The following is a 21383-nucleotide window of genomic DNA, read 5'->3' as shown; positions in this document are numbered from 1 at the left end:
TGGTTGACAGGCTCGTTCAGGTTTACAGCAGAGTTTTCACCAATTTATGTAAAAGTGAAAAAAAATAAAAACAGTGTGCACAGTGGCACACACCAGTAATCCCTACTGGAGAAGGTGAGGCAGGAGGACCACAAATTTAAGGCCAGCCATGAGGAGGTATAGCTCAGTGGTACAGCATCCAGGGTTCAATCCCTAGTACTGAAGGTGGGGGGGGAATAAAGTTTTTGATAAAGCTAAATTATTCAATTTAAAGGTCTTTTATTCTGAAATTATGTTCTGTCAAACTGAGTTAAAATATCCTTTAAAAATAAAATGTGGCAATAGATAGTGGTGTCAGTTGTTACTATCTTTTTGGGGGGGGGGCGGGTACTAAGAATTAAACTCAGGGGCACTCAACCACTGAGTCACATCCCCAGCCCTATTTTGTTTTTTGGTTTTTATTTTTAAAGAGAGAGAGAGAGAGAATTTTTTAATATTTATTTTTCAGTTTTCGGTGGACACAACATCTTTATTTTATTTTATTTTTATGTGGTGCTGAGGATTGAACCCAGCGCCCCGCGCATGCCAGGCAAGCGTATTACCGCTTGAGCCACATCCCCAGCCCTATTTTGTATTTTTTTTTTTTTTTAGAGATGGGGTCTCACTGAGTTGCTTACCGCCTCGCTTTTGCTGAGGCTAGCTTTGAACTCAAGATCCTCCTGCCTCAGCCTCCCTAGTTGCTGGGGTTGATTACAAGTGTGTCCCACCATGCCCAGCTACAATTGCTATCTTTATTGGCTGTACTTGATAGAATTTAAAAACTGTAATTCTGTTCTGTTGCAGCTCCCAACTTTGAATTTCTTTTGAAATCCAAAACCTTGAAATATTCTCTTATGTAATTATGCCTCTCAAAATTTTAAAGACCTTTATACACAGATACTACTCCCTAAGAATGTCTCATTAATCTCTACCTTATTTGACAAATTAGGAAATTTAAGAATTGAGAAACAAGAATAAAGTAAGTTTAAGTAATTCAAAATCACAAGTTAACTCGGGATCCCAGAGGAAGAGTCTCCTGAGAATCTTTTTCGTCTGTTAATCTTTTCTTATCCTTTACCTTTTAATCCTACTAACTCAAACCTGGACTCAAACTTCCTTCTCATAAAACAGTCACATCTTTCTGTACTGCTGATATATGCCAATCAATATTTGAACTAACTTGAGGCCTTCAAATAATCTACTTACATTGAAAGGCATTTTCACCTTGCCAAAATAAAAATGTTTAATGATGCTTACTCAATCCACTTCCAAAAGAAAATAAGTCTACCTAATCAGACTTCAGCTGTTTCAATTTCCAAATCTGCAATAAATATTCACATGTACACACATATGGATTTTAAAAGCAGTTTACAAAACAGGCTGATCAGACTGGATACATTTCTTCAGAATAACTTTATCATATAAACAGCCAGTGAACTATTTATTCCTATTATTAGCAAGTAGTATTTCTTACCCATCTTTTGGCAAGAATCAAATTCGAAATATGTACATCGCTACATAATTAAATACTAGTTTCATTCACGACATAGTAAATTCACTTTTAAAAGGAGAGATCCAGTTATTTTAATCTAACAATACTTCTAAATGTGTTTTAATATTAATTGATATTACTTGATATAATTTTATGAAAATTCTTAGTTTATACTTACTACATGGTTCAAAAACATTTCTTAAAGAAAAGTCAATTTTAAGAATTTAAACACAAAGTACTCTTTACATGCCCAAATAATAAAAAGTCTATTAAAAATTTTATAGACTATATAATGTTCCCCAAAAGTCCAAAACTGGAGCAGTGTCCCACACCTGTAATCCCAGCAACTAAGGACGCTGAGGCAGGAGGATCACAAATTCAAGGCCAGCCTGGGCAACTTAGCAAGAACCTGTCTCAAAATAAAAAATATAAAGAACCAAAAGGGCTGGGCATGTAGCTTAATGATAAAGTGCCTCATGGGTTCAAACACCAGTACCAACCCCCCCCCCCAAAAAACCCTAAAACTTATGACCGACTCTGTTTAAATTTCTTATTTATCTAATATCAAGTTATTATTTCTTTAATACTTCAAATATGCTGCTGCACAGACTTCTCGTTATGTATTTATTCATTCAACTAACTTCGGGTTGGATACTTTTAAGTTTAAAAGCCCTTCCCAAAAGCAAAAATAACATCAAAATGTCTGCATAAAATATATTTAGTGGATCTCAAGGAGTATCTGTAACTAATAAAGCTCAAGTTGGTTCAAATAACCAACAAATGTGAGCTTTTTGTCACAATGATATATTTTGCACTGTAAACTACATTGTAAATGCATTTTTTAAATGTTTAATGCAACCAGGAAGATTCAACAGGGATTCAAGCAGGTACAGGAATATGGTTTAAGATCAAATTAAAGAGTACCTGGTACATGAAAAAGGACAAGTGGGAAACATCAGCAGCCTGAAGTTTGCAAACAGAAACAAGGCAAACTCCGAGATGCTAGTTTGTTTGTAATTATCAATATGTGGGTCAAAATAAACCAGGGAGCTATACATTTCTGTTTATCAAGCAATTTACAGATCCACAAGAGGGGAAGTAATGTCTCAAATGTGACTACTGTTTACAAACATCAAAATATTAGGGATATGGTTATGAAATCATTCTTTTCACTTTTGCTGAGACCCCGTTATAAAAAACAGCACCTTAAAAATCCAAGTCCCCAGTCTTTCAAAGTAGCTTACCTAGGAAAATTTAATGCATTAAAACAAAATATAACTGACAAATCAATCACGTTTTTTAAAAAAACTAAACCGCCCGGTGTGGAAACCCGTTCAGCAAGTGCCTCGTCTTTGTGAGTGCGCGCAGCACGGGCCGGCAACCTTCAGGTCCGCCCGCAGCCCGGCGGGGCACTAGCGCCGGTGCGGCGCAAACTTCCACCGGACCTTACTCGGCCTCGCCGTGAGCAAACGTCCGGCAATCGGACGCACTCGGTGAGGGCGTCCCTCACCGGCCGGTCGCGCTCGCGCCGGTCGGCGAATGTCACCGGCCGCACGCGTCCCGCGGCCTGCGGTGGCACCTGCCCCGGCCCGGCCCACGCCCCGGGCCGCTCGGCCTGCGCAGGCGGCCGGGAGCCCGCAGGCCGCCCGCCCCCGCCCGCGCCCCACTCCCGCCGCCGCCCGTGCCCCGCTCCCGCCGCCCCGGCCCCCGCCGCCCCGGCCCCCGCCGCCGCCGCCGCGCTACCTGGAGGCGAGCGCGGCGGAGCACTTCACCCAGGGCCCCAGGTCGCACAGGGCACGGTGCTCAGGGTCGCGCTCCTTCGCCCGCTCCACGTGGTAGGCGTAGATGGAGAGCAGGATCCCGGCGGCGCACACGGCGTACCGGGCCACCCGCTCCCAGCGCGGCACCGACACCCTCAGCAGCACGGGCGCCGCCATCTTCCCGCCACCGCCGCCCTCCGCCTCCTCCTCAACCGCCGCCGCCCGTCGGGGCCCGACCCAGCCGCCGCCGCCGCCTTCGCCGCCGCCACCGCCGCCGCCGCCGCCGCGCCCCATTGGCTCGGTAGCCGCCTCCGGGCCCCGCCCCCACAGGCGCGCGGCCCAACCGCCCCGAGAGGAGCGAGCCGGGCGGGGCGCGAGCGCGAGCGCGAGCGCGAGCGGAGGGGCAGAGCGCGCAACCGCCAGCAGGCCTCCGAGATACAGGCGGCGAGGCGCGCGGCGGGGGCGGGGCCACGGGGGGGCGGGGCGGAGAAGGCGGGCGCGGGCGGACGGACGAGAATGCGCAACTGCAGAAGGCTGCCGAGACCCAGCAGGCGCGGCGCGCGGCGGAAGGCGGGCTGAAAAGGGGCGGAGCCAGCGGGGAAAGGGGCGGGATGGAGAAGGCGGGCGCGAGCGGATGGGCGGAGCGCGCAACCACCGGTCGCAGAGACCCTGGAGGCACGGCGCACTGTGGAGGGCGGGGCCAGAGAGAAGGGCGGGGCCAGAAGATAGGCGAGAGGCGGGGGGAGAAGAGGTGGGGCGGGAGGGCGCGGCCAGAGGGGCGGAGCGCGTAGCCACGGGCCGCCGAGACCCCGAAGGAGCGGCGCGTGGCGGAAGGCGGAGCTGAAGGCAGAAGGCGGGGCCAGCGGAGAGGAGCGGTGCGCACAACCGCTGACAGGCCGGGCCGCGGGGAGGCGCGGCGCGCGAGGGGCAGGGCCCGTGGCGGGGCGGTGAGTCGCCGGCCTCAGGGGCGGGCGCTGAATGAATTTCAGACAACTCTGTGCGTGACTTTGCAGGCCCGGCAATCAGTTGCCATCCTTTTGCCTTTTTCGTCTTATCACTTGATATTTCTGACCCAATCAAAGTTAACCCTGGCCCGGAGCTCCATAGTCACGCTTCAATGACACGATCTTCCCTGGCACTCCCTGCAGTCACCTGTGTCCAACCTGTGCAAAACTTTTTTTAAATATGTAATACTTTAATAAAAAAGTATTTTTAAAGTTATTTATGACTGCTCTACTTTTCCGTAAGCTGAATTTCAGGAGGCTTAACATAATTCAGATAATGTAGAAAAATATAAAAATGAACTAAAAAATCAGGACACAGAAAAAGGCAAGTCAGAATAAAAGGATAACCAGGCCATAGGGACTCGCAAAACAATTGATATAGAGCCACAACGTTGGTTCTGAGCTTTCTGGTGGCCACAGCTAAAAGGAAAACACATAAATCTCACTGTTCCAAAAGAAATATGCTGTTTCTGGAGATTACTAGCTTTTCTCTGGTTGCAGCACTCAAATTTTTAGGGGCTTTATGTAGACATTTGGGGTAATAATCAGTGTCCTTAGTTATCTATTATTGGGTACAATTTACCCCAAACTTTGTACTTTAAAACAAACAATAAACTTATTTTTGCAGTTTCTGTGGGTCAGGAATCTAGGTGCAGTTCACCTGGATCATATGACTCAGTGTGTCTCTGTCTCTCTGTCTACATCAAGGTGTATGCTTGCTTAAAAATCCTTTTTTAAGGGGCTGGAGTTGTGGCTCAGTGGCAGAGTGCTTGCCTAGCATGCATGAGGCCCTGAGTTCAATCCTCAGCACCATATAGAAATAAAATAAAATATTGTGTCCACCTAAAACTAAAAAATAAATATTAAAAAAACAAAAAAAGAATCCTCTTTCAAGCAGTCTGGTGGCCGATGACAAGCCTCTGCTGGAGTCATCAGTTTGCTGCCCCTTGCACCTTTCCATAAAGAGCAGTTTCCCCCAAGAAATCGAAGAGAGAATTGGAGGTGTGGGCCCCTGGTAGAATATTTCCTTAGCATGTGTGAGGCCCTAGGTCCCATTAAAACACACAATATGATCTTGTAACCTAACCTCAGAAGTGACCTTCCTTCACCTTTACACATTCTGTTACTAGGTCAGCCCACACACCAAGAAAAGACATACAGGCTTGCATAGCAGGAGCGGCTGCCACTGTTTGTGCAGTTCCTCCTTCACGTTGGTGAAGTTTTTGACTCTAGTTTATCCTCTCCAGAACTGTCATGGTGGCCACCCTATTCAGGAGGGGTTTCATCTACAAGTTAATCCCATGTAAATGTGGGCACAGTGGCCAGAAGTTACCTCAGTGTATCTGCATTACTAAAGAGACCTCCCTTCCCTAGAGTGAAGCAGGTGGAGTCACTATACCAGACCTTAAACTATACTACAGAGCATGGTATTGGCACCAAAACTGACTGGAAGACCAATGGTACAGAATAGAGGACACAGAGACTAACCCACAAAAATTACAACTATCTTATATTACACAAAGGTGCCAAAAACATGCATTGGAGAAAAGTTAGCCTCTTCAACAAATAGTGCTGAGGAAACTGGAAATCCATTTGCAACAAAATGAAATTAAACCCCTATCACTCATCATGCACAAAACTCGACTCAAAGTGGATCAAGGACCTAGGAATCAAACCAGAGACTCTGTCTGCATCTATTAGAAGAAAAGTAGGCCCTAATCTCCAATATGTGGGATTAGGCCCCACCTTCCTTAAAAAGACTCCTGTGGCACAAGAATTAAAATCAAGAATCAATTAATGGGATGGACTCAAACTAAACAGTTTCTTCTCAGCAAAAGAAACAATCTGTGAGGTGAATAGAGAGCCTACATCTTGGGAGCAAATCTTTACCCCTCACACATCAGATAGAGCACTAATCACTAGGGTATATAATGAACTCAAAAAGCTAAACACTAAAAAAAAAAAATCAATAAATGGGCCAAGGATCTGAAGAGACACTTCTCAGAAGATGATGTACAATCAATCAACAAATACATGAAAAAGTATTCATCATCACTAGCAATTAGAGAAATGCAAGTCAAAACCACTCTAAGATTTCATCTCACTCCAGTCAGAATGGCAGATATTATGCATACAAACAATAATAAGTATTGTCGAGGATGTGGGGAAAAAGGTACACTCATACACTGCTGGTGGGACTGCAAATTGGTGCAGCCAATATGAAAAGTAGTATGGAGATTTCTTGGAAAATTAGGAATGGAATCACCATTTGATCCAGCTGTCCCTCTCCTGGGTCTATACCCAAAGGACTTAAAAACAGCATACTATAGGGACACAGCCACATCAATGTTTATAGCAGCACAATTCACAATAGCTAAACTGTGGAACCAACCTAGATGCCATTCAGTAGATGAATGGATTAAAAATGTGGCATATATACACAATGGAATATTACTCAGCGATAAAAGAGAATAAAATCATGGAATTTGCAGGTAAATGGATGGAGTTAGAGAAGATAATGCTAAGTGAAGTTAACCAATCCCAAAAAAACAAATGCTGAATGTTTTCTTTGATATAAGGAGGCTGATTCATAGTGGGATAGGGAGCATGAGCATGGGAGGAATAGACAAACTCTAGATAGGTCAAAGGAGTTGGAGGGGAAGGGAGGGGGCATGGGGTAATTAATGATGGTAGAATATGATGATCACTACTATCCAAAGTACAGGTAGGTATGAAGACATGAATTGGTGTGAATATACTATGTATACAACCAGAGATATAAAAAATTGTGCTCTATATATGTAATAAGAATTGTAATGCATTCTGCTGTCATATATAAATTTTAAAAATTTACATAAAATAAAGAGACCTCCCTTTCCCAGGCATGGAGACACCTCAGCATCACACACCTCAGTGGACCCTGACAGAGTCTGTCCCATTGGTCCTTCTCTTTTGACATATTTTCCCGATTAGCTCCTTCTGTTTCTGTCTGCTTACTCTCAAAGTCTGTGTACCAATGATTTTAGGTTGTCTGCTACAGGTAATTTACACGTCTGCCCTGGCAGTAACGTAAAGGACACTGTAAGAGGAACTTCGAGGAAACCTGTGACCTTGCTATGTGTTTGACTGCTCATTGCTAAGCAGCACCTCAGGTACACCCTCCACTACTTCTCACCTTGGAGATTTAACACACACTGTGGCTTAGCCACTGCTCAACCATCTTAATCCTGGAGGGCTTTCCCACTCTAAGTGATGATTTTGTTTTCTCAAGTCAGCTTTTTGGATACAGAAGGAGAAGTGGCCTCAGTAGTTCTCTTGTTTTGATCTGTTTTTTCCCACCAGAAAGCAGAAAATGACTGCCTTTTATCTGTTAAACACAATTTATGGAAAATCATTGTTGGGGTCTAAGCTCTCACATTAGACTCTAACAGACCAAAGCATGCTAAAGTTCATGTCATCAAACAGAAACTCAATTGTCTATCAGATCTTCAATGAAATCAGGAGACAGCCAACAGCCACCCACAACAGTCTAGTAGTCCTAGCTGCTGCTCAGGCAGTCCCTCTGCATTAGCCCTTACGAGAACTGCCTGCAGCCACTCTGGCCAGTTGCTTTTCATACTGTGTTGCTGTTTTGTTCCCACTAGAGCTACCTCATAAAAACCGATTGTGCCCCAGCGATGGTGCCCGTGCGATGGTAATCCCTGTAATCTCAGCAGCTCAGGAGGCTGAGGCAGGAGAATCACGAGTTCAAAGTCAGCCTCAGCAAAAGTGAGGTGCTAAGCAACTCAGTGAGATCCTGGCTCTCAATAAAATACAAAATAGGGCTGGGGATGTGACCCAGTGGTTTTGTGCCCAAGTTGAGTCCCCAGTTCCAAAAAAAAAGATTGTCCTGCCATGCCCCGTGGAATATTTTATCTAAATCTTAACTAAGATGCTGGGGATTTGTTAACCACTGATGAAACCATTATCTGGTTTGGATCTCAAATGTCTCTGGAAGGCCCCTATGGTAAAGGCTTGGTTGCCAGCCCGGAGCACTGCCGCACAAGGGGAGTGGGGTCAAGAGGAAGGGCGCTGGTTATTGGTGGCATGACATCGACTCTGCAAGGACCCCCCACTTGCCTCTTAGCTACCATGGGGTAAGCCCCTTTGCTCCCCCCATGCACTCTTTGCACAGGCCCAGAAGAAACAGAGCCAACTGACCATGGACTAAACACTCCAAAACCAGGAGCCAGAGCAACTCTTTCCTCCTTTAAGTTTATTATCTCACACATTTTGTCACAGAAATGGAAAACTGACTAACCAATAAACAATGGCACAGGGTAAACATTCCCATTTGAAAAGGGAGGAATTGAAGAAAACCATGAAGGATCAGACCAAAGCAAGAATTAAACCAGGTAGGACAAACATTAAAATCTGTAGCTGTATGTATGCCCAACATTTGGGGGTACTTGGGAGTGTGATGTGAGCTCCAAAGGACTTGGTAATCCACCTGTATGGCTTTGTGTGCCATAACCCATCCAACACTCTCTGGGGTTCGCTCTGTTCACTGCCTGCAACTTTCCTTAGCAGGCATTCCGTGTTGGTGGCATCTTTAACTTCTGGGGTCTCCATTATAGCTTCAGTTTAACTCTCATAGCTTTAGGCATCACCCTTTCTGGTGCAGCCTGCAGGGACTCCAACCCTGCCTCCCAGGCCTTCCTTTAAAATCTGAATGGAAGCCTCTGTGTTACTCCAAAACCCTTGCTTTCTGCATACCTACAAAACCCACATCATGTGGATGATGTCAGTCTCCCATGGCTGAAGCAGTAGTCAGTCCTGCTTAGACCACAGCATAGTGGCCTCTGAGTACCTCAACAACTGCACAGTGAAATGATTCCTGAGGGAGTAACTTCCTGGGAAGCCCTATGTAAGCAGTGTACCCTAGCGCTCTCTTCTCAAACTAAAGTCTTTCAAATCAGATTATATTTTTATACCATTGAGCCTGACCTGGATGGGGTCTGGTTGATTCCTGAGAGCCCTCGAGTTAGCTTTCCATTGTCCTAGTACAAAGCACTTGGCTTCTTTTAAAATAATTTTTGTTGGGGGGTACCAGGGATTGAACTCAGGGGCACTCAACCACTGAGCCACATCCCCAGTCTTATTTTGTATTTTGTTTAGAGACCAGGGTCTCACTGAGTTGCTTAGTGCCTTGATTTTGCTGAGGCTGGCTTTGAACTCATGGTTCTCCCACCTCAGCCTCCTGAGCCACTAGGATTACAGGCGTGAGCCACTGCACCAGGCTTGACTTCTTCTTAATGGCACTAATCTCTTCAGTAACCTCACCTTCTTCAATTCCAATGTACATGTGCTTCTTTTCTGCTAAAGTATAAGTTTTTCAAATCATTCAGCTCTGCTCTTTGCTCTTAATTCTCACAATAAATCTGGCTAAAAGTAGACAGCAATACCCATGCCATATCCTGAATATTGTGCTGTCTTGAAATTTCTTCCACCAGATAATTAATCCATCATCCTTAAATGCAGTGTCACTCAAAGTCTCAAGGTGTGGACAAAATGTAGACCACTCTTCTCTAGAATGTAACAATGATGTCTGGTAGTCATTTCCTATGGAGTCCTCATTTGTGTTTGGAACCTCATCAACACAGCCTTTACCCTCTGCATTTCTATCAGCATTCCGGTTTTCTGAGCTCACACCAGAATCACTCATCAAGCTCAAGTGTTCTTAGACTTCTTTAGTCTGCTTATCTAAACATTTCCACACTTTTTCCACAAACCAGTTCCAAAGGCTTCTGAATGGCATCATCAGGTATAGTCATAGAAATGACCCCACTTCTTTTTTTTTTAAGTCATGTTATTTTTTTTAAAGAGAGAGAGGGAGAGAGAGAGAGAGAGAGAGTTTTTAATATTTATTTTTTAGTTTTCAGCAGACACAACATCTTTGTTTGTATGTGGTGCTGAGGATCGATCCTGGGACACATGCCAGGCGAGCACACTACCGCTTGAGCCACATCCCCAGCCCGACCCTACTTCTTGACACCAGTTTTCTGTATTAGTAAGTTTCCCATCACTGTGACAGAATACTTGAGAGGAACAACTTTAAAGAGGAATGATTTATTTAGGTTCATGGTTTCAGAGGTTTTGTCTGTAGTCACTTGCTTCCATTATGTGGGCTTGTGGTAATGCAGGATGTTGTGACTGGGAGCTCATGGTAGAGCAAGAATTGCTCACCTCCGTGTGGATGGGAAGGAGAGAGAGGGAGGAGGGGGGCAGAGAGGGAGGGAGGAAGTGATAGGAAAGGGCATGGACAAGAGTTACTCACTCAAAAGGGACACACCCCAGTGACCTACTTTCAGCAAATAGGCCCCACCCCCTAAAGTTTCCGCCAGGCCACCATTGGGGAACAAGTCATTGACACATGGTCCTTTGGGGGACATTCCAGATCTAAACCACCTTTGTCACTATAAGATTTAGTGATCCACTCATGTGTATACACCAATGAGAACTGAAAACAACAGTCTACACAAAAATTGTCCATGAATGTGCATAGTATCATTGTTCCAGATAGCCAGAAATGTCCATCAGGTGATGAGTGGATAATTGTAATGCCAGATTCGTGGGACCCCAATAGACCTCCAGGAGCCGAATTCAATGCAATCACACAAGAGTCTTTATTGCAAGCTTGAGCCTGGATTCACAACCGTTCCCGTCGCAGCTGTCCCAGGGAGTGAGTCCCAGTCCTTTGTTCAGTGAGATTTTATAGGTTTTGGGGGATACTCTGTGTCACAACATCACACAGCAAATCATTCCATACCGTGAGAAAGTCAAACAACAACTCTTAACATTGATTAGCACATTCACTGGCGGGAACAAGTTGGGTAGGGGTGATTGGTTAGTACAAGAGGGGGACTCCTTTGAACTGATTGGTTTAGGCCAAGAGGGGTGTACGTGTTAAACTACATGGTTTCCCAACATATTATCAACCACCATAAACTACTGGGGGGGGGGGTCATCTGGCATCCCTGGTATTTTCCCTGTCTCTTGCTGATTGGTGGTTGCTAGGGGGTTGCTATGGGTCTTCACCTAGCCTAACTGAGTCAGGGACACCTGGCGCCACAGATCTCTCCTGTTATTTGCAGACACACAACTCAGCAGGGTGGGTATGTGCTTAGGAGCGCTCTGTGGGTTTTTCCAAGGACAAGGGACACGCCCCCTTCCTTGGATAGGCTCTGAGGTAGAGGCTGGTTTCTCAAAAATGGAGACACAGCAGTTTCTCATAATCAGAATGTGGCATATACATACAATGGAGTTTCATTTAGCCACAAAAAGGAATGCAATGCACATGCCCCAACATGGATATACTTTGAAAACACGCTGGGTGAAAGAGAACAGACTCACACATAAAAGGCCACTTAGTATATGATTTCATTTATATGAAATGTCCAGAATAGGTAAATCCCTAAAAGAAAGAAAGATTCATGGTTGTCAAGGGCTGGGGTGGGTGAGAATGGAGAGTAAGTGCCAATGGCTACAGGGTTACTCTTCAGGGTGATGAGAGTGTTTTTTTTTGTAAGAATTTTTATTTTTATTTTTTAGTTCTTGGCGGACACAACATCTTTGTTTGTATGTGGTGCTGAGGATCGAACCCGGGCCACACGCATGCCAGGCAAGCGCGATACCGCTTGAGCCACATCCCAGCCCGATGAGAGTGTTTTAGAATCAGTGATAGATAATACTGTGATAGATGCCCAACTCTTTGAATAAATTACAAATCACTGAGTTGTATATTTTAAAAGGGTGGATTTATGGCAGGTGGATGGTATCTCATCAAGCAATTATTTTTTAAATGTGTATGTAAGGGAACTTCCTTGCTGTGATCCATCACTTAGTGTCTGCTCCACCAACTGCAGCACCCAGGAAGGCAAACACCGGGCCTGACTTACTCCCATTGGTTGGTGCAGGGCCTGGCAAAATAACAGGTGCTCAAGAACTATTGGTGAGCGCTGAGGTTGGGGCTCAGTGGTGGAGCACTTACCTAGCACATGGGAGGGACTGGATTCAATTCGCAGCACCGCATAAAAATAAATAAATCAAATAAAGGCACTGTGTCCTTCTACAACTAAAATATTTAAAAAGAATTATTGGTGAATGAATAAGTGAATGGGACCAGTTTAAATGCTGCCTCATTCAGATAGACACAATACCTTTATTTTATTTTTATGTGGTGCTGAGTTTCGAACCCAGTGCCTCACACATGCTAAGCGAGCCACAACCCCAGCCCCTCCTGAGAAAATTTCATCTAGTATTTCTGTATTTGTACAAAGAAGATCATGTTGGCTCAAGTTCCCATATCCAAACTAGGAATCTAAAAGTTTTCTGCAAGCTTCTTCAATGATTCCAGACTTGCTTGGTGGAGTTAGAATTCTGTGCTTTGTATTGTCTGCCAACATTTTAGAAAAAAGTCACAACAAGGACCCTCAGGGTGGGGGTTGTGGCTCAGAGGTAGAGCACTTGCCTCGCATGTGCGAGACCCTGAGTTCGATCCTCAGTACCACATAAAAATAAATAAGTGAAATAAAGGTATCATGTCCAACTAAAAAAATTAATATTTTTTAAAAATAAATAAATATTTTTAAAAAATAAAATAAAGACCCTCAGGTATGGCAGCAGATGACCAGAAATCTTTCTACAGCAGAGACTGGAAGCCTGGGTGTCCCAAGGCCCTTCAGGAAAACACTAAGATGAACATCCTATTGAGAGGAGAGAAATTCTTACATTCGAGAGAGAATAGGTTCTTCTATTATGTTATTATTATTGCCAATTCAGAAGAAAATGCTCACTTTAAAAAACTGGATGAGGGCTGGGGATGTGGCTCAAGTGGTAGCACGCTTGCCTGGCATGTGCAGGGCGCTGGGTTCAATCCTCAGCTCCACATAAAAAAAATAAAATAAAAGATGTTGTGTCCACCGAAAACTAAAAAATAAATATTAAAAAAAATTCTCTCTCTCTCTCTCTCTCTCTCTCTCTCTCTCTCTAAAAAACAAACAAACAAATAAACAAAAAAACTGGAAGAGCCAGGTGCAGTGGTTCACACTTCTAATCCCAGTGGCTTGGGAGGCAGAGGCAGGAGGATCACAAGTTCAAAGCAATTTAGTGATGCGATAAGCAACTCAGTAAGACCCTGTCTCTAATAAAATACAAAATAGGGCTGGGGATGTGACTCAGTGGTTGAGTGCCCCCAAGTTCAATCCTAGTACCCCACCCAAGAAAAATGGATGAGGAGAGGCCCAACAAACGTCCTTCATACACAGAGGACTTGCTGACCTGCCACTGGACACACATCTACATGCCAAATGAGATATTGTGTTTTAACGTTCTGAGATCTGTATGAGGGAAGTGTCGTTGTCCCCACTTTTCGTAGGAGAGCAGTAAGTCTCAGAGGCTAGATGACTTGCCAGTTGCTTGATGTAGGGCTTCAGTTGGCGCCCAGGCCTGTCTGGTTCTAGAAGTCCCCCCTCTTCTATCATGTGGCTCTCCTCTGATAAACCACTGTTCAATTTAACGTGGACTCTCTGTTTGTTACCTGAAGGTAATGAGTGGGTTATTCCTCCCACTCCCTCCTTTTATTCTATTCTCTCACTGTAACAAGGCACCAAAGTCTTTTCTTGCTCCTGGCTCAAGGTGAGAACAGAGGTGGCCTCTGGGGTATGCAGTAGGCTGGAACCCAGGCTAAATTCGGATGCCTGCTGAGACTCCACCTGTGCTGTGCATCCTGAGGTCCCTGTCATGTGTCCTCACCAGAATTCTTTCCTCCCAAGCTCCATGGACCCCAGTGCTGGCACCTGAACACCAGTCCTAATGTGGCCTCAGAGCTCAGGAGTTGGCTAGCCTGGGCAACTGGGTGAGATCCTGCCCCAAAATAAAAACTAAAAAGGGCTGGGCATGTAGCTCAGTGGTAAAGCAAATTTGGGTTTAAAAAAAAAAAGAAAAGTATGGTGAAAGTAGAGAGGGCAAAACACTATTTTTAAAGCTTTTGCCTTTTTTTTCTGGGGTAATGGAAAAATTAATCTGGGAGGAGAAAGAAGTTCCCTTTTATTTGGGAAAAGATATTTGCTGAAGACCTTTTAGTTGCATAGGTACCAACAGCTAATATTTTTGAGTACCCATTCACTCAGAATATACTTGCTGGGTACCTACTTGGTGGTCGGACCCTCTTCTAGAGACTGAAAAAGTAGTTACCAGAACAGTCAAGAGCTCTGCATTGGGGGCTTACAATGAAGCGAGATCAGTACATACAGTATACATTAGTAACATGGTGTTCAGTTCTGACCTCTATGAGTATTAGCTCATGGCACAGGGCTTATGAGCATGGGTCTGGGGGCCAGACTGCTGGAGTCTGAATTTTAGTTCTGCAATTTATCAGCTATGTGATTTTTATCAGGTTACTTTTCCTCTCTGATCTTCTGTTGCCATATTTACAAAACAGAAAACAATAGTTTCTGCATCAAAAGTTGTTGTCAAGATTAAATGAGGACTCAGTCTCTACCCGGACTCTGCCCTGTTGAGTTTTGTGGGCCATGTGGCTGCTGCATCAGCCTCCAGGCCTTGCAGGGACTCAGCCCTTCGGCACCACTACCCCAAGTCCAGCTGTTACTAAGGTTGCCCCAGCAGCAATCTAGCCTGCCAGAAGCTAGCAGCCCAAACATCTCCATGGTCAAAGCAGGCCGGCCACCAGGCACATGGTAGCAGCCATCCATGTAGTAGTGAATGTCATTTGATGAGCGATCACCACCTATCCTAAATGCCCTGGAAGTGCAAGGCAGGGAGACCAAGCTGGTTTTGGAAGTGGCCCAGCATTTAGGTGAGAGCACAGTAGGAACCATTGCTATGGGTGGGACAGAAGGCTTGGTTAGAGGTCAGAAAGCCTTAGATTCTAGTGCACCAATCAAAATTCCTGTTGGTCCTGAGATCTTGGGCAGATCCATGAATGTCATTGGAGAACCTATTAATGAGAGTTTCTATTAAAACCAAACAATTTGCTCCTATTCATGCTGAGGCTCCTGAGTTCATTGAGATAAATGTTGAGCAGGAAATTCTGGTGACTGGTATCAAGGTTGTGGATCTGCTAACTCCCTGTGCCAAGGGTAGCAAAATTGGGCTCTTTGATGGTGCTGAATGGAGTTGGCAAGACAGCGCTGATCATGGAGTTGGTTAACACTGTTGCCAAAGCCCATGGTGGTTACTCTGTATTTACTGGTGTTGGTGAGAAGACCCATGACTTACACCATGAAATGATTGAATCTGGTGTTATCAACTTAAAATATGCCACCTCCGAGGTAGTATTGGGTATGGTCAAATGAATAAACCACCTGGTGCTTGTGCCCTGGTAGTTCTGACTGGACTAACTGTGGCTGAATACTTCAGAGACCAAGAAGGTCAAGAGGTACTGCTGTTAACTGATAGTGTCTTTCGCTGGCTCAGAGGTATCTGCCTTGTTGGGCAGAACCCTTTCTGCTGTAGCCTGCCCTGGCCACTGATGTGGGTACTATGCAGGAAAGAATCACTGCTATCAAGAAGGGATCTGTCACCTCTGCACAGGCTACCTATGTGCCTGCTGATGACGTGACTGACCCTGCCACTGCCTTTGCCCATTAGGGCGCTACCGCTGTGCTGTCCCGTGAGATTGCTGAGCTGTGGATCCTCTGGACTTCTCCTTTCGCATCATGGATCCCAACATTGTTGGCATGATCATTGTGATGTTGCCTATGGAGTGCAAAAGATCCTGCAGGACTAGAAATCCCTCCAGGATATTATTGCCAGCCTTAATGAGCTTTCCAAGGAAGATAAGTTGACTGTGTCCCATGCATAGAAAATGCAGCATTTCTTTTCTCAGCCATTCCAGGTTTCTGGGATCTTCACAAGTCATGTGGGGAAGTTGGTACCTCTGAAGGAGACCATCAAAGAATTCCAGCAGATTTTGGCGGGTGAATATGATCATCTCCCAGAATAAGCCTTTTATATGGTGGGACCCATTGAAGAAGCAGTATCAAAAGCTGATAAACTGACTGAAGAGCATTCATTGTGAGAGGTCCTCTTGCCAAACCAAGCACTCATCCAGTGTATTGTCCCTGTCCTTGCCTCTAATTCTAATAAAACAGTTTTCCTCTGTCGGCCACACAAGAGTCTTGATTAAAGACATTATGTTCTGTCTGAAGAGTATTTAAGGTTTCCAATAAAATGTACACTCCTCCTCAGGAAAAAAAAAAGATTAAATGAGGGACTTAGCAAAGGATTGCTATGTTGCCCAGGCTGATCTTGAATTGTGATCCTCCTGCCTTAGCCTCCTAAGTTACTGGGATTACAGTCCTGCGCCGTCATATCTGGCTCATCATACCATTCTGGAGTCCTTCCACTTTTCTGAGGATGTCAGAGTCCATGAGGATGACCATGAAATTCCTGAGTCGTTGTTTCATGTCTTCCTCAATCCTGATGACCTTTCTACTTCACTAAAGCTACCCACAGGAATGGTCCTTGACCCTTATAAAAAATATGTATATATATTTTAGTTGTAGATGAACACAATATCTTTATTTTATTTATTTATTTATTTTTATGTGGTGCTGAGGATCAAACCCAGTGCCTCGCACATGCAAGGCAAGCACTCTACCACTGAGCTACAATCCCAGCCCAGTCCTTGCCCATTTTGAATGACTAGATTTCTGTAATCTTAAACTCCAATATCCTGCTCTGTATCCTCTGTTGAAGAGTTTCTAAGGTGGCCACAACCACATCTCCTATTCCATGTGCTCTTGTCCAATGTGAGAGGGATCTGTGTTGTTTCCATTGAATATGAAATGGTCTGTGGTTGGCAAAAGCAATGCTCTGTACCTTCAGAGGCTAGATCATAAAATGTGATTTCTCCATGGTCTTCTTTAGAAACTCTCTGAACACAGTTGCCATGCTGTGAGGAAACCCAGAATATATGAAGAGACCACATTTAGATCTCCTAGTCAAACGCCCCAGCTCAGGTCTCAGACAACAGCCTGCAGTAGTCACCAGACTCAGGACTGAAGAAGACTGAGATAACTTCAGCCCCAGCCACTGCAACAGCATGAGAGACCATGCCTCTAGTGAAAGCCACCTAGCCAAACCCAGTCAACTCCCACAATCATGGAGAGAGAGAGAGAGAGGCAGGGAGATAGACAGATAGATAGATAGATAGATAGATATTGTTGTTTTAAACCTCCAAAGTCATACAGTTATACCTTATGGGACAAGAGTTGAAATATTATCATTTCCTTCTAACTCCCTGGTTCTCTGGCCCATCAAACCTCTGATCTCCCTGGATACCTGCTCTGTCTTAACCAAAGTTTCCCCCATAGACACAATTAGAAACAGTCTGTGTTGTCTCCCTGGTCTTTAGAACCATGTTACTAATTGGCTGAGAGTTTTTTGCTCAATGTGAATACAGATAACAAAAAGGAAAAGTGCAGCTCCCTTAGTGTTAACAGCTCTGAACTTAGAATGCCAGCCGCTCTCAGCTCTCAGTGTGTTAGAGCTCTGAACTAAGAATGCCAGCTGATCTCAACTCTCAGTGTGTTAGAGCTCTGAACTTAGAATGGCAGTGGCTCTTATTTCTTGGTGTTAGCAACCCTCCTGCCACTCTCAGCAGCACAAGCTTGCAACTCTTAACAGCTGCAGCTAGAGGGTCCCAGCAGCCCTTCTGCAGCTCTCCCAGCAGCTTTCCATGGCCAGTTCTAATAACTTCACACAGCTTTCCTGCAGTTCTTGGCCATTCTCTGGAGTGCTTCAGTAGCTCTCTAGCTTCCAGGTATTCTTAGGCCTAGCAGTCCTTGGTGTTACCAGCTCGTAGCACAACTAGATCAGCTTGCTCCACTCCAGTTAGAAATCACTAATATGCCAAAGAAAACCATCAGAAAGAGGCTTCAATGGGGCTTCTGCTGAGCACAAAGGGAAGTAATATACAACCAGAGTTTCCCTGACTGGCCTGATGAGGGTTAAAGGAGTGCCACTTACATGGACAAAAGGGGTGGGCTCATGCATGACACAGTCTCCTGTCTGTTGACCCCTAGACATTCTGCATTGCCAGGCCAGTCTGCACAGATGTGCTCGGCCCACCTATCCTTACTGTCATGAGCGAGGGAGGTGATCCTCACAGATCAGTCTGCTGGCATTCAGAGCTCAGAGCTGCTAACACCAAGAACTGAGAGCAGCAGGCATTCAAAGCTCAGAGCTGTTAACTCTAAGGGATCTGTACTTTGGCTTTTTGCTATTTCTGTCCAAATTGACCAAGAGCCCTCAGCCAATTGGTAACATAGCTATAAAGATCAGGGAGGTACTTCAACCTGTATGAGCAACAGGGTGGGCAGAGCCTCAGGAACAGCTGTGGCCCAGGCAAAGCCTCCCGGACCACTTTCAGGTAGTCAGTTTCCCCTGCACCTGAAGTGGTAATCTCTAAGGTAACCATGATGGTTGCAGAGGCAGCTGCAGAAGCAGCCCTCACTTGATCGGGACCTCCAGAGCAGCAGTCATTGTTAAGATAAGAGCCCAACCAGGTAGCAAGGCAGCGATGGCAGACTCAGTACCTCATCACAGCTGAAAAGGAGCACTAGGGACAACAGTTGCCACAACAAATGCCAACATCCAGAGGTTGTAGAATGTGCTCACTGAGGAGCTGCAGGTTGAAGGCACAACTTGGGCCAGGCCAACCGATCAGCAGCTATCCAAACAGCAGCCACAGGAGTGATAACTGAGTAATTGCCAGGGAAGCCACAGAAGCAGCAGGGAGAGGCATCCCGGGCCACCTTCCCTGATCATCCCGGGGTGTCTGCACCTGATGCCTGCATCCTAGATCTCTTGGCCTCAACCTTGATCTCTGTGCACCCATAGACCCTGTAGCTGTAGCTGGGTATGGGAAAGGGGCACAGTGATACTCAGCTGTCAGCAGAATAGCTAGCACATTGACATTTACTCCCACCAGTCCCAGGTAACTTCAGCTATTGACAAAAAAACCATCAATCTAGGCTGGGCATGGTAGCACATGCCTATAATCTCAGTTACTCAGGAGGCTGAGGCAGGAGGATTGCAAGTTTGAGGCTCACCTGGACAACTTATAGAAACCATCTTCTTCTGCTAACCTAGATATCTCTGCATTCAACTCCCTTGGATACTCAATCTCCTGTGTGGCTGCAGCAAGTCCTGGCTTCTGGGGCTCCTGCCTGAGGATTTCTGATATTCTCCAAGGATGCTCATGCACCACCACTAACAACATGAGTTAGTCTTCCCGTGGTTCACTCAAACCAGCAGTGAAGCTGAAAACCAGTCATGCCTGACTTTACCTGTACATCATGCCCTTCCTTCTTTACTATATAAAACACAATCACTTTTGAACTAATTAATGTGCATGACTTCTGTTTATAGTAAAGTGTATAATAAAGAAAACCCTGCTGTGATGCTGAGTTCCTGATGAAATCATGGGCTAAAAGCAGTTTCCTCAACTGTAATTCCTATCCATATTTATCATTTTGTTTATTTTAAAACTTCCCAGAGACTTTCCAAAATATGCTAGGCAACTCCTCAACAAGGCACAGGAAGCCCAAGAATAAATTCTTTGAAATCAACAATTGCCAGGTTCAGTGGCCACACCTATAGTCCCAGCCACCGAGGAGGCTGAGGCAGAAGGATTGCAAGTTTGAGGCCAGCCTCAGCAACTTAGCAAGGCCCTAGGCAACTTAGCCAAGACCCTGTCTCAAAAAAAAAAAAAAAAAAAAAAAGGACTGGGGATGTGGCTCAGTGGTAAAACACCCCTGCGTTCAACCCATGGTACCAAAAACAAAAATAAAACTCTTCAATGATAGCTTTTTCTGAGTTTTGTAACATAGTTGGTGATCTCTTCCGATTTCATTAGTCTTACTGGTAAAGCAAATCTTAGAGGCCTATCTGTGTTAAGAACGAAACCTCTTTGAGGAGTCACACAAGTACAAGGGAGGCCTCATCACATAAGAAATACATTTCCCAAAAACACACTGAGTGAAGGCAGATTTTGTGCATCAGAGGACCCGGTCTGGAACAGGCACAGGGCAGCAAGGCCCTGCCGAAGTGTGTGCTGACACCTGGGCTCTGCACCCTCCAGCTGTGTGTCTGGCAAGGCACTTAACCTCCCTCTGCCAAGGTGTCTCTTCCCTGACCTGAGACAGCAGAGGGTTTGAGGAGACTTGAGCACATGGTGCCTGGCACCCGAGTGCTCACTGACACTAGCCACGGTTACTGCAGTCTTTATCTCTATGGTGAAAAAAAAAAAAACACTACACTGGGTGAGATTAAACTCTTCCAGAGGCTACAGCTTAAAATAAACTACTCATCAAAAAGTAAAATTATCACATTGGGTAAACGTTATCCAAAATTTCACAGATCTACAGTCTGATAATTCCATGAGATGCATAAATTTGTGTAGTTACTTAGAACATTTGACAGCTAATTTAAAAAGCAGATTTATGGGCTTTATACCTGATTCCAACCAGAGAAGACTAAGAATATGAACTCTTTGCACAGTTATGATCAGATCTGCATTTATATGTGTGTGTGTGTGTGCGCGTGTGTGTTTTGAGATGGGGGTCTCGCTATGTTGCCCAGGCTGGCCTGCAACTCGAGAACCTCCTGCATCAGCCTCCCAGGTAGCAGAGACTACAGGCCCATGCCACCAGGACTGGCTTCAGATGTCCTTTCCTCCAGGGTGAGTCCTGAGAGGCACTTGACTTAATTGTCATTCATGGGCTAAGAAGAAGATAGGCATATTTTTAGAAAGAAAAGTCTGGCTTTGCTTTGTTACTTAAATATATCAGAGCTAATCAAATTATAGGCACAAACATGGCCACACTAAAAATTGTCACCTGAATCTTAGGAATTCCAAACCCCACAATAATCAGTCCCCTTCTCAAGGTGCCATGGTCTCAATGTGTCCCCACAATAATCAAGTGTTGAAAATTAAGCCCCAGTGTGCCATAGTTGGAAAGTAAGGGCCTCTGGGGACATCATGAGGGCTTTGCTGGCAAGGATGTTAGATTGGTGCCACTGTACAAGGGCTTGCCAGAGGCC

The 21383-nt window shown here is 45.1% G+C and overlaps 1 protein-coding gene and 1 pseudogene across 1 annotated transcript in view; one reads left to right on the top strand and one right to left on the bottom strand.

Moving 5' to 3' along the window:
* Vkorc1l1 (vitamin K epoxide reductase complex subunit 1 like 1) overlaps positions 1 to 3482 on the bottom strand; it is a 59109-nt gene extending 55627 nt beyond the window's left edge. Inside the window, exon 1 of the mRNA XM_046454366.2 lies at positions 3254 to 3482. Within this exon, the coding sequence (XP_046310322.1) occupies positions 3254 to 3447 (194 nt within the window). The 5' untranslated portion in view covers positions 3448 to 3482. The remainder of the gene's footprint in view (positions 1 to 3253) is intronic.
* Positions 3483 to 8405: 4923 nt separating this feature from the next.
* LOC124099357 (ATP synthase subunit beta, mitochondrial-like) lies at positions 8406 to 16353 on the top strand (annotated as a pseudogene).
* Positions 16354 to 21383: the final 5030 nt, after the last annotated feature.

The sequence above is a fragment of the Marmota monax genome, unplaced genomic scaffold (assembly GCF_021218885.2).
Source record: "Marmota monax isolate L192 unplaced genomic scaffold, Marmota_monax_Labrador192_F-V1.1 WCK01_AAM20220418_F8-fsc00086, whole genome shotgun sequence".
NCBI classification, from domain to species: domain Eukaryota; kingdom Metazoa; phylum Chordata; class Mammalia; order Rodentia; family Sciuridae; genus Marmota; species Marmota monax.
This window is presented reverse-complemented; position numbering and strand designations above follow the sequence as displayed.